Below are 15,015 nucleotides of genomic sequence, written 5' to 3'. Positions count from 1 at the left end.
TTTATTGGTGTATTGATTTATGCGTGAAACCCAATAATTCCACACAATGATATACAGTATATCAGCATAAGGGAGCAAATATCAGCAAATATGTAAAAGAAAAAAAATTCAAATAATAGTTAAACTGCACCTTCAACAAAAGCAATAATTATATTTAACAAACCGCAAAAAGCAGAGTCAGTGCAGTTCAGACTAGTCCACTGACCTCCAGGAGAGTTTTACCATCAGTCAGTTTTTTGCCAGCAGTCACTAAACAAACCAAACGATCTCAGATGTTTCCATCTGAGATCGTTAAGGCTATGTAAAGCCTTATAATTGATTATACTTCTATAGAAAATTGCTATTGTTTTTGCGGCCTTTTCCTTTATGTATTTAATATTGTCTCCAAGTTGATTATAGTCGATAATCACTAAAAACTGTATTTCTGTCACTCGTTCAATTTCAGCATCACATATTTTTAGAATCATGTCCCCCAATAATTTCTTTTTGATGTCACCCTAATCTTTTGCTCCCTCCATATTTTCTCAAACTTTAAAAATTAAAGTCTGGACTTTGACTAAGTCACTCAATACAACAGTATTGCTTCCAGTTAAATGTGTTGGTAAGCTATTTATTTAAACCTAAAAATCTGAGCTTAATATAAAATATTAAAAGAAATTAAGGGGTTTAAGCTTCTTTTTTTTTTTTGCAAATGTTCTGCTTCTATACAGTACATCCTACAGATGATGTGTGTTTTGTGTGAGTGTGTTTACATGATGTTATTCCACCATATTCTACAGATCTGTCCAAACTCTGTGAAATGTGCTGAATTCCTCTGGTCTGCTCTCCTCCAGGTCTTAAAGCAGGGGTGTCAAACTCCAGTCCTGGAGGGCCGCAGTCCTGCAACTTTTAGATGTGCCTCTGCTGCACCACACCTGAATAGAATAATTAGGTCATTAAGGCTCTGGAGAACTGATCTACACAAGACGGAGGTAATTAAGTCATTTCATTCCAGTGTTTTGTACCTGTGGCACATCTAAAAACTGCAGGACAGCGGCCCTCGAGGACTGGAGTTTGACACCTGTGTCTTAAAGGATCTTTAGCTGAAACCTTGGAGCTTCCAAGGTTCAGGGATTTTCACATCTGAAACTCATAGTTTGAACTTTGAGTCCAAAAACACTGCTGCATCAACTAATAAGAAGCACCAACTACCTTCTTCAATTGTAGCAATGGATGCTTTATTTAGCCATCTTCTAAGTTGTCAGAGTGTTAGTGGCAGTCACAGCTCCAACAACAGCTGTTCACTTTATGTCATTTATGACATCTTTCGTTTTTTCCAAATTATACAGTTTCCGTTCACATCAGCATGTAGGTGGTGGAATTCTGGACACAACTTGGTTTTTGAATGAGACAATAAACTCAAACAAAAACATTGCCTTTTTTAATTTATTCCATCCAAATCCAAACATTAAGCTTCATGGCCTACTCTGACCTCAACCTTGCTGAAATGTGAGAATAGAAAAGTATCGCTTTCTCAACTGAGTGGGTGAAAAGCAGATACAATAATAGGGTGACAAACAATTTAGAATGTAAAACAAGAGGCAAACAGAATACCTGACCACAGTATTGTGATGCACATGGGAATCCACTGAAGTTATTAGAACCAAGTTCTTCAAAGCCCCTAGAGTTCAATAGGAGAGTAGCATGAACTATGGTGGCCTGTGATTAGAGATACTCCCAACATCAAAGAGACATATAATAGTACAGTAAAAACCAAATACCAAGTGCTATGAAATACTGAATAGAAGAAACAGGTGTGTTAGAGACAGGATGTGGTTCACTATATTAATCTTTTTACAATAAAAAAGCTATCAGCATTTTCATTGGTAATTTTCCAAACAAGTTTCTCTTAGAAGTCAGAGGATAACTTGTGTCTTAAATGAGAGGAAAAAAGTAAAGAAAAGGATGTGAATAATTTCAGTGAAAATAGGCTTTATTGTGTATGACAGTGTCCATTGGGTTCACCTGCATTCCAACAATAAGTCAAATAAAATCATGGTCTATAAAAAAAAGTTTGAAGGATGAATGACAAACCTGGATGGTTAGTTTTAAACACTCCAAAGGAAATAAAACTACTTCTGCTTTTATTGAGTAGAGTGATGAAATTATTGCACTTTAGGAACAAATGGCATCAAACATTAATACTTAACTTGAAAGAGGGGACATCGTTTAAGCACAAATTTTGCTCTTCTTAACAATGATGTATGTTTCTAAAAACAGCTGAACATGAGCATGTTAGTCCAGATGTGTGTCACACCTCTGGCAGACATGTTTGGCACACATTTGAGTGGAATGGATCAATAAACATCAGTCCAGCACACATCAGACTGATGTGAAAGTTTTGGACATTAAATATATGGCTTCATACTCACTACACCAACAAGTCCTCCAATCAGATCCTAGTCTAAATACTAACTCAAAAATCACATTTGTTGAACACATTTTATTTTAACTGATCTGTTTAAAATAGTCTTGTTCTAAACTGTAAAATTCAAACCTTTTATTTTTCTTATAGTTTTTGTACAGTAAAAAGAAAATACTCAGACAAAATGGCAGAAACATCTATTACTAACAGTCTTTGGAAGTGTGTTCAGACACAAGAAAATGCATATATATATATATTTTAGATATGCATCTAAAAATAAAACATAAAAATCTGCTTAGAAACTTTGCATAGATTGTCACTGAAGGATAAACCTGCCATAATATTCCATTTTCATAGCAATGCGATGTAACAGAGTCCAAGAGAGAAGGGCAGAGGAATGAACTGCTCCGGCTTTCTAAAGCCTCACATCAAGATCACAGAGGAGTAAAAAAGACTCACTTTCTAAGGAATATAAACATATATAATTAGAAGCATACATAACTTAATTATCACGTGAAAGCATATGTCTCAGTATAAGCAAACATTTATTATCACTGTCATGATATACTATTTAGCATAGTTTTGCTCTACTGTTAAAGCATTTGGATATGTTACTGTAGACAGAGTTTGACTTGCTGTTAGAATTGATCTGATCCGAATCATTAGGTCCTGAGCATTTCACAATGACTTGCGTAGCTGATTTGCGGTTTGTTGGCACCTCCCCCCCACACTCTCATTGGTCCTGGCCATCCTCTCTCAGCTCTGAGGGGAGGAACTTGTACTGCTGCTTTCGGATCATGGCCAGCTTATTCCTTGCCTCCTCCAGCTCCCTTTCTTTCCGCAGCATCTCCTCCTGAGCGGCGATAATCTGAAAGATCCACCGGAGATTATCAGAGCAGCTTCAAACTCACAGATCAATCAGAAAATGAAACTAGTGAACATTTATTCTGTTCTAAGGATAGAATTGAGTTTAGGCTTATGAAAGCTAATATAGTACTAAATAAATAATTACTGAAATTCCAAACTTTCCCAACAAAGTAAATGTCACTTAAAAATTTTCTTAAGTTATCATTTTGCTTCTTCAAGGTGATGAGTTTCTGAGAACTTTGAGCCAGGAACACACGACTTTCTGTTTCCCTGGGGTGTAAAATGACTTGAAACTTACTTTTTTTAGCCAAGAGTTATCAACACAGTTAGCCAAGAACATCACTGTGGATCAATACTCATGCAGTGACACAAGGTTCAAACATTCTCATTTAGCTCCATTTTCAGATTCTGTAAACATGTGTAAATACTTTAAATCAAGTCATATTCAGTAAATTAATATGGTAATAAAAAAGTTGTTTATTTTTATAATGTGAATGAAAGGCAGACAAGAAGAGCAAAATGATATGCAAGTTATTCATGAGATTTCAGAACAATCTCTACAAGCATGAATATAAAGCTTTAGATCTTCATCTTGTCCCAGTTTGTAGCTACATGTAAATGTGTTCAGTCTGTGTTGACATAACTTACCTGAGCAATGCCTCCAACCATCTTACTCTTGACCACCACAGCCTGGTCATCCTGAGCATCAAACGCTGCTTTCTGCGCTGCTTTCACCAGGTTGTCTGATGCCCTCTTCACAGCATTTCCAGCAGCCTGCAGAAAAACATTTTAGGAGTCTTTAATTCTTTTTTTTAAAGGTTTTATCAGTTCTAGTGGCCTCTATTTGAGTGTGGTCAGACAGAAAGTGGGCAATTAGAGTGTTACGACCCCTGACCATTTTCTTTTGGGTTGTTTTGAGTCTAGTCTAGTGTTAAACGGGTTCAAGTGTACTCTCGTAGGTGAAACCTTTTTTTGTAATAGACCATTTTAAGCTCCACTTTTTTTTCTCTGAACTCATTTTTATATAGCCACCCCGGTCCTCTAGACCGGCTAAACCCCTCTGGGGTCGTAAAAGAGACACAGGGGAAAGGCAAAGGTCATTCAGCTGGGACTCTAACCTGTAAAGGCAATTCCAAGGACCCAGGATTCATACACACATTGTGGCCTCCCCCTACGCCACCACAGTGCACAGCTGGACGTTTTAATTCTAATTTTGATTTTTTTTTTAAATCTGACTGAAACACTTTTTTGGTGGAACTGTCTGGAAATGGTGGACAACAACAAATGCAGATGCATTGTTATTACAATGACTCATAGATGAATCATTGAAGTTTGGGAGAGTGGCTTCAGGCAGACTGTGGACAATAACTCTTGGAAGAAGAGCTCCAGTTGTGTGCAGGGAGTCTGATTCCTGCTGAGAGCTGGAGGCCAACTTTAAAAGGCAAACAGAGCAAACATTTCTCTCATTGGGCAGATCACTTCACACATCGCAGCCTTCCCTTTTGTGGTTGTGAGAGCTGAAAGCAGCCATTCTACTGGGTGAGGTCTCAACACTTCAATCCATGTGGTTAACACTTTCTTCACTGGTTTATGTCTGGTTGGAATGTTGCTGCTACTCTGACTGACATAAAACATACCCTGTTCCTCATTGTGACCATCATCACACTGGAAACAAGAACGTTTTATCTTGTTAAAGCACTTAAACACATCAAAATGCTTTTGAAACAAATACAGACCTATTCCAAAAAATTTGAATATCAAAAGTTGTTTAATTTCCATAATTCCAATGAAAAGTCTAACTATGGGCTAGATTCAGGGTCCACAATTTAAATGATTTCAAGTATTTGTTTATTGTTACATAATCTGGGCTTCCAGCTCATAAAATCCACAAAAACAGATAGTCAAAAAATTGGAATATTGTGAAGAAATCAGCCTAAAGTACTTTTTTTGCAGATGAAAAAGAAATTATTTTAATTAAAAATTAAAATAATTCCCCGGGGCCGGGAGGAGGCCCCGGGTAAGACCCAGGACAAGCTGGAGGGAATATGTCTCTCAGCTGGCCTGGGAACGTCTAGGGATTTCAATGGAGGAGCTGGAACAAGTGGCTGGGGAGAGGGAAGTCTTATATGAAATTGGGTGCAGATCGGATGAAATGTGCGGAATTTAGAGCCAAACGTATGACAATGGCATCATGTCAGACTTCGCTACACTGAATCAGTCTACAGAAATAGCAAGTGAGACCAACTTGTTATCAGGCTTCTGACAAAATGTCTAGTAAACTAGGTGAAAGGGGTCAGAAACTGACCTCAGTTAAAAAATGTATGTCTTCTTCATAGGGGGTGTGGCTTTGATGATGCCAGGATATGACCATATAGTATGTTCGCGCATCTAACATTGATCACTCATATTAGATGCACATGCAACTCAGCCTTTGCATGTCAAAGTTATAGGTTCCCAAATGTGTGGAGAGAGGGCCATGGTTGTGACCTGGCCACACTCCCTAGACATCAAAACAAAAGGCTTCAAAACAAAAGAATTTGATAACTTTTAATCTCCCATCCCCTAACTGCATACTGAACAAATATAAATCTAATAAATCAATAAATCAAAATAAATCAAAAATCTCCAGGACAAGTTTGCTGACTAAAGTTTGAGGTGTGTGAAAGCAAAAATGGTCCTTTGACCCAAAACGGCCACACCTCACTTTTTCTTGATATAGGGGGTTTTAGCAACAAATTTCAGGTCTCTACAATGTGCCATTTAACTTATCTCAGTTTGGGGGGCACCTAGAGCTGCTTGGCCACGCCCCTTCAGGGACAAAGGGACAATTTTCAGTAGTTTGGGGAGTTTTTGAATATGTTATACAAACCAATTCACTTATGACAACAATAATGAGACACATTCAAATTACAATTCAATTGTATTATGAGTATTATTGACACTCAGTTTTATGTCTTCCACAAACAAAAGACATAAAACTGAGTGTCTTCAGTTTTATGTCTTCAGCATCAGTGGCTGCCCCACATTCAATTTCAAAGGACTGTGCAGTTACAACCTTAAGAAGCAGTATGGTAAGTAACATGAAGAGCAAATGCTCTAAGTGTAATCATAGATCAGGACTAATGTTTCCAGTTCCAATTGCCATGGAAGGACTAGGTGGATAGTTTCCAGTGCTTCTGTAGACGTAAATGTATGGGAATTACCATGGTGGCAGCTGCAGGCTCAGACGAGGAGGAGATAAGCCTCCGCTGATTGGATCAGAGAATATGAGCTGGTCTGGGCAAGCCCAAGAGCTCATGGCCACGGTGCACACTGCCTTATTTTTGGATGGGTGAGGGGGGAAGAGATACCTGTGCTTTCTGCTGTGATTTACAAGTGACTGCATTGGTTACAGCTAAAGGTCAGAACCACCCTGCTGAGCTACAGTGTTTCCACCACTGAGTCAGGGCTTTTAAAGGATTCTTTTACACAGAGTTCCATTTGTTCAGCTACTGGTTGCTCTGCTAGCTGCTTACCTGATGAGTCTAGAGAAGCTCTGTCAAGCATAGTTAGAGATTAAAAAACAAACTCCAGTTGGACTGATGAGCTGAATGTTGAAGCCTATGAAGCAGTTCTTTACAAAAATGACAGTCACTCTCTCACTGCTAATTATACAGGTTGGCAGTTGTTGGAATTCTGCCTATTTTCTACTGAAGCCCTTTAGCACATGTTATAGACATCAGATGATTTGTGACGAGAGGGAGTCAATACTGGAAATACATTAAAGTGGTGCCTGGGTGAAGCCTAAAGATTCTCTTTTTATATCTAGCCAATAACCAGAGGGAGGTATTAAAGGATCCTTCCCACTAGACATTTCATTCCAAACATGCACCAATTTATAACTGCGTTAGATTTCATACCTACTTACAAATGAAGATCTTAAGTAATTTTCTATGAATTAATTACTCATCTCTAGAACAAACTTTCTAGATAAATACTAACATAGTATCTATGAGCAGTAGGACAATTATTGTTGTACTGATTAAATAAAAAAAACACAAACGCAGTCAAATTGTCCAATTTGGGATCAGAATCAGAATTAATGAAAATAAGGGTTTATGAAATCTTGTATAAAAGATTTTCATATTCTTATAACAACTTATTTCCCTAATTCCTCAAACACACTTTGCCACCACAGAAAATAAATTGGTTCACAATATCAAAGGGCTAAGAAATAGTAACAAATGGGTTGGAGAGATGGGTCTACAGAACTGAGAAAGGGATGAACTGACCCAGAACAGATATCCCACTTGGATATTTCGTGGCCACATTAAAATGGACAAGAAATTTCTGGATCAAGACAAGTGACATAGTAAAGTATTTAATAAATAGACCATAGGTCAGGTAATGAGATTGGGGTTTGTTGCACTCTTAAACAGTGACTGTTTAACAGATAGACTCATTCTAAAAGCTCTTCAGAAGATCTGTAACAACTCTGTCCTTAAAAGGTGATCTCATTCGGTCTCAATTTGGAATTTTGACCAAATTTTCATTCAGTACTTCAAGGTGATCTGTGTCAACTATCATCATGAGTATCATTGGAGTCAGTAAGCAGTTATTACTAAGTGGCAACTCAAGTTACAGTTATTGACTACAATCATGTAGTGATTGTAGTTGTTCTTGTAGAACAACTTGCTCATCAGATCTATCCTGACGTGGAGCCACAGTAAATATTCAGGTCTGCCATAGAAGGGGAAATTTGGAAGTCAAGCGGGTCATAAATAATCCATGGATCCATCTGTCTTTTTCCTTCTTACCCAACTTTAATTATTTAGTTACAAGAACCCTATCCTTGGTTGTGTTTATGCGAGTTTGGCTGGTAGCCATACTCACATGAACACATAGTGTGGCAAAGCTACAACATACAGACAGAAGGTGTATTCTAATACATAAACATTAACAGCTTATGCTAACCTGGAGCCTCTTCATGGTCTGTGAGTCCTGGTCAGCCTTGACCTTGCAGGCCACCAGTAGCTGAGCGGTAGAGGCCGCCACCTGCTTAGCTGAAGAAATTAGCTTCTCCTCACTGGCATGTCCCTGGACCGCAGAGTTGGCTGCTTCACACAGATTGTTGGTTGCTGCAGCAACCATCCGGGCCTAAATGATCGAGTGGAACCAAAGACAAAACAGTTTACAGAGATTGTCTTACACCATCTGAGTTTAAGTTCAAAATGGCTGACTTACAGCTGATATCAGGCCCTGAGACCACTGCCCATCATCCACCGCATTTGCTGGAATTGCTCCCACCTGAAAATATCAGATAGACTGGAGTTATTCTGGATTTATTAGTGTACTAAGCAGTTCAAACATCAGCAGATTTTATAGCTTTAAAGTGGACAAGAAGAGAAGGAACATGGCTGATCTGGATTTTTTTTTAGCTAAACCAAAGTGATGTTGATTATAGTTATATTTTTAAGTGTTGGTGCTGACATACCTTCCCCTGAGCAACAAGCTCCCTCTGAGCTGCTGAAGCTGCTTTAACCAGAGCACTTGTGGCAGCTGCAATCGACTTGGCTGCTTCCAGAATTTGCTCTTCAAAGTTCAAGCTCTCATCCGCCTCCTGTTAGGAGGAAAACCAACAGATGAGAAACATAGTGGCTCAGACCAGTGGACAACTTTAAGGCCATGTCTTTACTAAAGGGCCGAACTACTAATAAATATACCAAGTTGCTCAAGATAATAGAGTTCTAAATAAATTTGAAACGGAAAGTATGAAAAGGCAGCAGGGCTCACAGCACATAAGATCTGCAATGCATGCTGAATGGCAGCCTGAGGTGAGGTTAACAAATTAGGTGTGAATGCCTGTGGCCTGTAAAAGGCCTGGTAACCTTGGGTTTGGTCCTTGGCCTCAGCTGCTCCAGTTTCTTGGCAGCTGCTTCGATAGCGGCTGCGGCTCCCAGCAGCTCGTTCTCTGCGATGACAGTAGGATCCTCAGGGTCCACCCACTCCGTGCCTAGAGCACACAAAAATAACACTGACTCAGTCTGTACCAAACACAATGTCAGTCTTCACTCTTTCCAAAGACACTCATGCTTCATAAGAAAGCTGAGCTCATGTTAAATACTCCTCCAGACACGAACAATATCTTCTCTGGGGATGAGACAAGCTATCCCTTACTAGAAACTCCTCAAGATAAAGAGAATTGATCAAGTTCAACAGGGCTTTTCCCTGATGAGCTTCAGGGTATGTTTAACAGGAAAGTGAGCAGTTGTTTTCATGTTGGAGATGAATTTCCCATTTCTTTTTACTTCAAACAAGGTTTAGAAAGCAGTTTTAGAAAAGGCAGCAGAATGTTGAGCAACACAAAAAGCCTGCAGAACAGCTTAACATTGCGCTGCTTTATGCAGATAGTGTTTTAAATCATTTAAAGTATTATTTATTTTTATTGAACTGTCCAAAGGAAATTTCCCTGCATTCATTTTACCATTAGTATTTTATTCTTATTACCCTAAAGCTGGAAATTATTTCACAGTGAGTGACTTTTGCAACATCAGTGTCATTCAATGTTAAAATGCATTTCCAAATGAGAACAGATCTTGTTCTCTTTTGGAACAGCAGACTGTTCTGCTGCTGTTACAGGGCTGAGCTGCACATACCTTTCATTGCCTCAGCAGCCTGGATGAGCTCAGTGACGCTGCCAGCAACACGCTTGGAGAAGTTTGCAAGCTGCTGCTTCAGATCATGTGTGGGCTTCTGGATGATCTGTGGATGAAAAACTGCATAAAACTTGCATCCAAGGCTGACTTTTTATTCTTTTTTTACACACAAAAATTATTAAAAACGTTCTTCACATATAGGATTATGTTCAGAAATTAATATCCCATATTTGATTAAGTAAATATTTGGACAGCATCATAGCAGAACCAGGTTAAAAAACAGCTACGCTGGACTGAAATATTCAGAACTCGACTCTGTCTTGAAGATTGTCATGAAGCAGCATCTTAGTCAATTAAAAAGGCAGAGAAATGACCAAGAAGACCCCAGATGATGATGCCATAGCTCTGGATACTTGTGATAGGTAAACTGACATGTTAATAGGAGGCAAACCTCGAACAAACTCCTATACATTAACTTCAATGCTGTTTGAATAAATGACAGTACTTTATCAGACTCCAAAGTCTGATAAACGACTGCAGGCAGTCATTCACCAACTCATACACACATTCACACACTGATGGCGGTGAGCTACACTGTAGCCACAGCTGCCCACACTGACAGAGGCCAGGCTGCTATACAACCAGCATCACTGGCCCTAGGAGTGGGCAAGACATAGTTCAAGTTTTATCACTTTTATTTTTATCACAAAACATTGTGATAAAAATAAAAGTGATAAGAAGCATTTATCCCAACAATTGACAATGCCAACAGTTTTAGGGGTCTTTAAATATCATTATCTGGAATTTATCGTCACAACGATAAATGAAAATCTTATGATAAGAAATTTATCATAATAAATGATATAATAAATGCACACTCCTAACTGGCGTTCTGACTATTAGATTTGGTCAGAGCGCCTCACTTATCTGGTCCTGACGGTCACTTGGAAATGTAAAAAGAAAAAAACGCTTGCTTGGAGAAACATAAAAGTTATAGACAACCACCTGTGTGTTTTTAAATGAAGTTCTTTACAAAAACACTAACCCAAAAACACCAAGTAATGTGAGGGCTTTTCAGGGGAACAAGAAACAGACCTTCACAAGAACAAATTAAAATTTTGATGTTAAAAAATTTATGACAAAATATACAGATAGTATTTTATGTAGTGCAAACTGCTTGTTCATTATCATTCCCATCTTACTGTGCAGCTCAAACCATTAATCTGAAAGTCAGGAGTCTGAAAAATGTAACTTTAAAAGTTATGCAAATGATCCCTATGAAACATGTGCCAAACTTGCCACCTGGGGGCGCTGGACATAGTGCTTGACTGATTATGTGCTTTATGTTTCATCTGGCAGAGCAGAACTTAAACTTAAACTTATCTTTTCTTCTCAGCTATATCTTAGTTTTTGAAATGTAGGCGAGATCATGACTGAGAGCAGGTTACTGTTTTTGGTTTAGGACAGATCGATGATGCCATGTGGAGAGCAGATGATGTATGAAACTGTTTGACTTAGTCTAACATCTCAAGTAACACCAAAATGAATGCAAATCTGTGATCACACTAAATGGAATACAATCAACTAAATTCTGAACCAAATGATCTCACTGATTTCATACTCTGAGGCAGCAGCTGTTCAGACAGAACAGGCCCTTCAGTTACCAAGTAACGGGTGTTGGGCAAAATAGAGAAACTTCACATGAATGGAGTAAAAAAAAAGACTTATGCACTCTAAATAATATAAAATCAGTGCTTTTTATTTTAAGAAAGCATGGAAATGCCAAAAGGAAACAGAGAAAGAATCTGGTTCTAAAATTGACTAGCTATTAGCTTGTATTGCAGCCATCTTGCTCAACTCACATTTAGAATGCATTGTTATAACATGACAGCAAACCCTGAACATAAATATCTACAGCCATCAGATGACTGAGTGACAAGAACAGCAGACAACTGGGATACATTGGTGCTCTGATATAGCTGGGGCTCAGCTGGTGTCCTTACACTGTCCTAGAAGGGAAATATCCAGGTTGGAGCAGTGTGCAACAGGTGCAGGGAATTAGAGCTCAGGCCATACTCAGCTCAACTTTATTCAGATGTGATGTCAAAAGAAGATTGACATTACACCTTAGGAACGCATGCAGGGAGCCAAGCTAATGCCGACGGCAAACAAAAACTCCCCAACAACAATCTGATGTTGTTACAGTGTGTGGAAACAGTCAGGACACATTTGGTGGATCATCATGAGGAAACGATTCTTTCTGAATATGAAATACTTGGTTTCAGACAAAATCAAATATCTGTAAGCTTTATGAAGGGTAGTATGATATTTAGGGATTTAAAGGTTTTATTCTTATTTCTTTATGGTAAAATTAGCAAAACCAAACAGCTAATGACACTGACATGCACAATCATTATTAAGAGATTGAATCTTATTATTGTTTAACCGTCAAATCACTACAGAAAGACACACCTACAGTCAGCAGTATACACACAATAGGCCTACACACCTGGAATTCAGAATACTGATGCATTATTGTGAGTGGGAGTGACACTGAATGGTCAGACTACTTTTCAAACAACACAGCCCCACACATGTGCACTTCAATCATGCTGTGTACTCACTACTCACCGGCTAGCCCCAACATCAGTGAGATATCAGTTTTAAGAAACATAGGCAAACCATTGGAAAAAAAAAAGAGAATGAAAATGAAAATGTCAAATCAGACATTCTGTGAGAATTGTGCTCTGGGCACAATTGAGGGTCACATGACACAAAGCCAAAGAGTTCCCAGGAAAAGGTCTTGAAGGTATGCAAAGCTGCAGCTGAATGAAGCAAAATGTTTCTGGAACTATATATATATATATATATATATATATCATTACATAAAAACTTCTTTAAACTGTTTATTTTAAGTTCTCTGGCTTAAGATTCCATTGGAGAAACTTGTGTGACTGCCAAAGAGGAATATGAGGTTCTTTAAATTATTATTAAAAAACTTAAAGATGAAGTGTGTAATTTTTATAAAAACACAGTTGCTGTGTGTGCTCTTTATTTATCCCATGCATAATTTCAAACCAAATACGCAACCAGGAGACTTTTTTCTCACTTATTCAAGAGAGGAACTGCTGGACTGGAGAACAATGGGACAAGCCGGCATAAGGCACAACATTCCGGTGGAGCTGAGGAGGAGACCGAGGGGCTGCAAGGCTGGGGCTAAACTGAAGGCCAAGCTAGCGGACAATAGGAGGCTATACAAGCCATCGATTCCCACTGTAATCATGGGGAATGTGAACTCGCTGCCGAACAAGATCGATGAGCTGTCTGCACTGAACAACCAGCGGATCTACGGAGAGAGCAGCTTGTTCATCTTTACAGAGACATGGCTAAACCACCTCGTGCTGGATGCTAACGTGGACCTGCCAGGATTCACCGCTGTGAGGGCTGATAGGGACACGAAAGCGAGTGGTAAAAGAAATGGTGGGGGACTCATCATGTATGTGAACAACCGATGGTGTAACCCAGGACATATCACTGTAAAGACTGTTTGGTGTTGCCGGGACCTCGAGCTACTAGCCGTTAGCCTGCGGCCATTCTACCTGCCGAGGGAGTTTAGTCACGTGATCTCCATCTGCGTTTACATCCCACCGAGAGCGGACGCTACCACTGCATGTGAAAAAATCCACTCTGTCACAGCAAGGCTACAGACACAACATCCTGACGCTTTTATTATAATTTCTGGGGACTTCAATCATGTGACTTTGGACTCTACTTTGGCCACTTTCCACCAAGCTGTTGACTGCCACACTAGGAATAACAGGACAATCGACCTCCTGTATGCCAATGTGAGGGATGCATACAGAGCAACACCCCTGCCCCCACTAGGGAAGTCAGATCACAACCACGTTCACTTACAGCCACTGTACACCCCCCTGGTCCAAAAGCAGCCTATAACATCCCGCTCCATCAGGAGGTGGTCCCCTGAGATGGAGAGTGCTCTGAGAGACTGTTATAACACCACGGACTGGGATGCACTGTTCAGCCCGCATAGCAAGGACATAGAGGGGCTGACATACTGCCTGACGGACTATCTGAACTTCTGTGCAGATGTGGTATCCCCTGCCAAGACTGTCCGCTGTTACCCTAATAACAAGCCATGGGTAACGCGGGAAGTCAAAACTATCCTCAATAAGAAGAAGGCTGCCTTCAGGAGAGGAGACAGGGAGGCCATGAAGGCAGCACAGCAGGAGGTGTGTGAGGGAAGCAAAAGACGGTTACAGGAGAAAGGTGGAGCAGAAGCTGAGAGAGAACAACATGAAGGAGGTCTGGGAAGGTGTGAGGACCATCACTGGCCTCAACACAAAGACCAGAGTCGTTGGGGGAACAATGGAGAGGGCAGGGCAAACGAACTGGACAACTTCTTCAACAGGTTCAACCAGTCCATGGCCCCCCAACCCCCTCTCTCACTGCAGCCACCCCTGCTCCTTACCACACACCTCCCCCCAGACAACACTACACTGACAACCCCCCCACACACCTCAGCACAACCCCTGCCCCACTTCACCACAGACCAGGTCAGAGAACAGCTGAGGAAGCTCAAGCCCAGGAAAGCAGCAGGGCCGGACCAGGTGTGTCCAAGGCTGCTGAAGACCTGCGCTACTGAACTGGGAGAGCCACTACAGTGGATCTTCAACCTCAGCCTGCAGCTAAGGAAAGTGCCCACCCTCTGGAAGACATCCTGCATCGTCCCAGTGCCCAAGAAGAACAGGCCCAGCGAGCTGAATGACTTTCGGCCCGTGGCACTTACTTCACACCTGATGAAGACGTTGGAGCGGCTCTTCCTCGGCCTCCTCAGACCCCAGGTGGAACATGCCCAGGATCTCCTGCAATTCGCCTACCAGTCAGATGTTGGTGTGGAGGATGCCATCCTCTACCTGCTGCACCGGGCCCACTCCCACCTGGATAAGGGCAGCGGCACGGTGAGGATCCTTTTTTTGGACTTCTCCAGTGCCTTTAATACAATCCAGCCCCTTCTGCTCCAGGATAAACTAAACAGCATGGGAGTAGACCCGCACCTGGTCACCTGGATCCATAGTTACCTCACCAACA

General features: G+C 40.4%; 1 protein-coding gene across 2 annotated transcripts in view; it reads right to left on the bottom strand.

Moving 5' to 3' along the window:
- Positions 1–1,954: 1,954 nt before the first annotated feature.
- Positions 1,955–15,015, bottom strand: part of tln1 (talin 1) — a 93,640-nt gene continuing 80,579 nt past the window's right edge. For both annotated transcript variants that reach the window (XM_023338296.1, XM_023338297.1), the window contains 7 exons: positions 9,907–10,012; positions 9,139–9,263; positions 8,745–8,870; positions 8,495–8,557; positions 8,225–8,407; positions 3,920–4,045; positions 1,955–3,272 (listed from right to left, as the gene is read on the bottom strand). In XM_023338296.1, the coding sequence (XP_023194064.1) occupies positions 3,138–3,272; positions 3,920–4,045; positions 8,225–8,407; positions 8,495–8,557; positions 8,745–8,870; positions 9,139–9,263; positions 9,907–10,012 (864 nt within the window). In that variant the 3' untranslated portion in view covers positions 1,955–3,137. The remainder of the gene's footprint in view (positions 3,273–3,919; positions 4,046–8,224; positions 8,408–8,494; positions 8,558–8,744; positions 8,871–9,138; positions 9,264–9,906; positions 10,013–15,015) is intronic.

This window comes from Xiphophorus maculatus, chromosome 8 (assembly GCF_002775205.1).
Source record: "Xiphophorus maculatus strain JP 163 A chromosome 8, X_maculatus-5.0-male, whole genome shotgun sequence".
NCBI classification, from domain to species: Eukaryota; Metazoa; Chordata; class Actinopteri; order Cyprinodontiformes; family Poeciliidae; genus Xiphophorus; species Xiphophorus maculatus.
The sequence above is the reverse complement of the archived record's forward strand: the minus strand, read 5'-3'. Positions and strand labels throughout refer to the sequence as shown.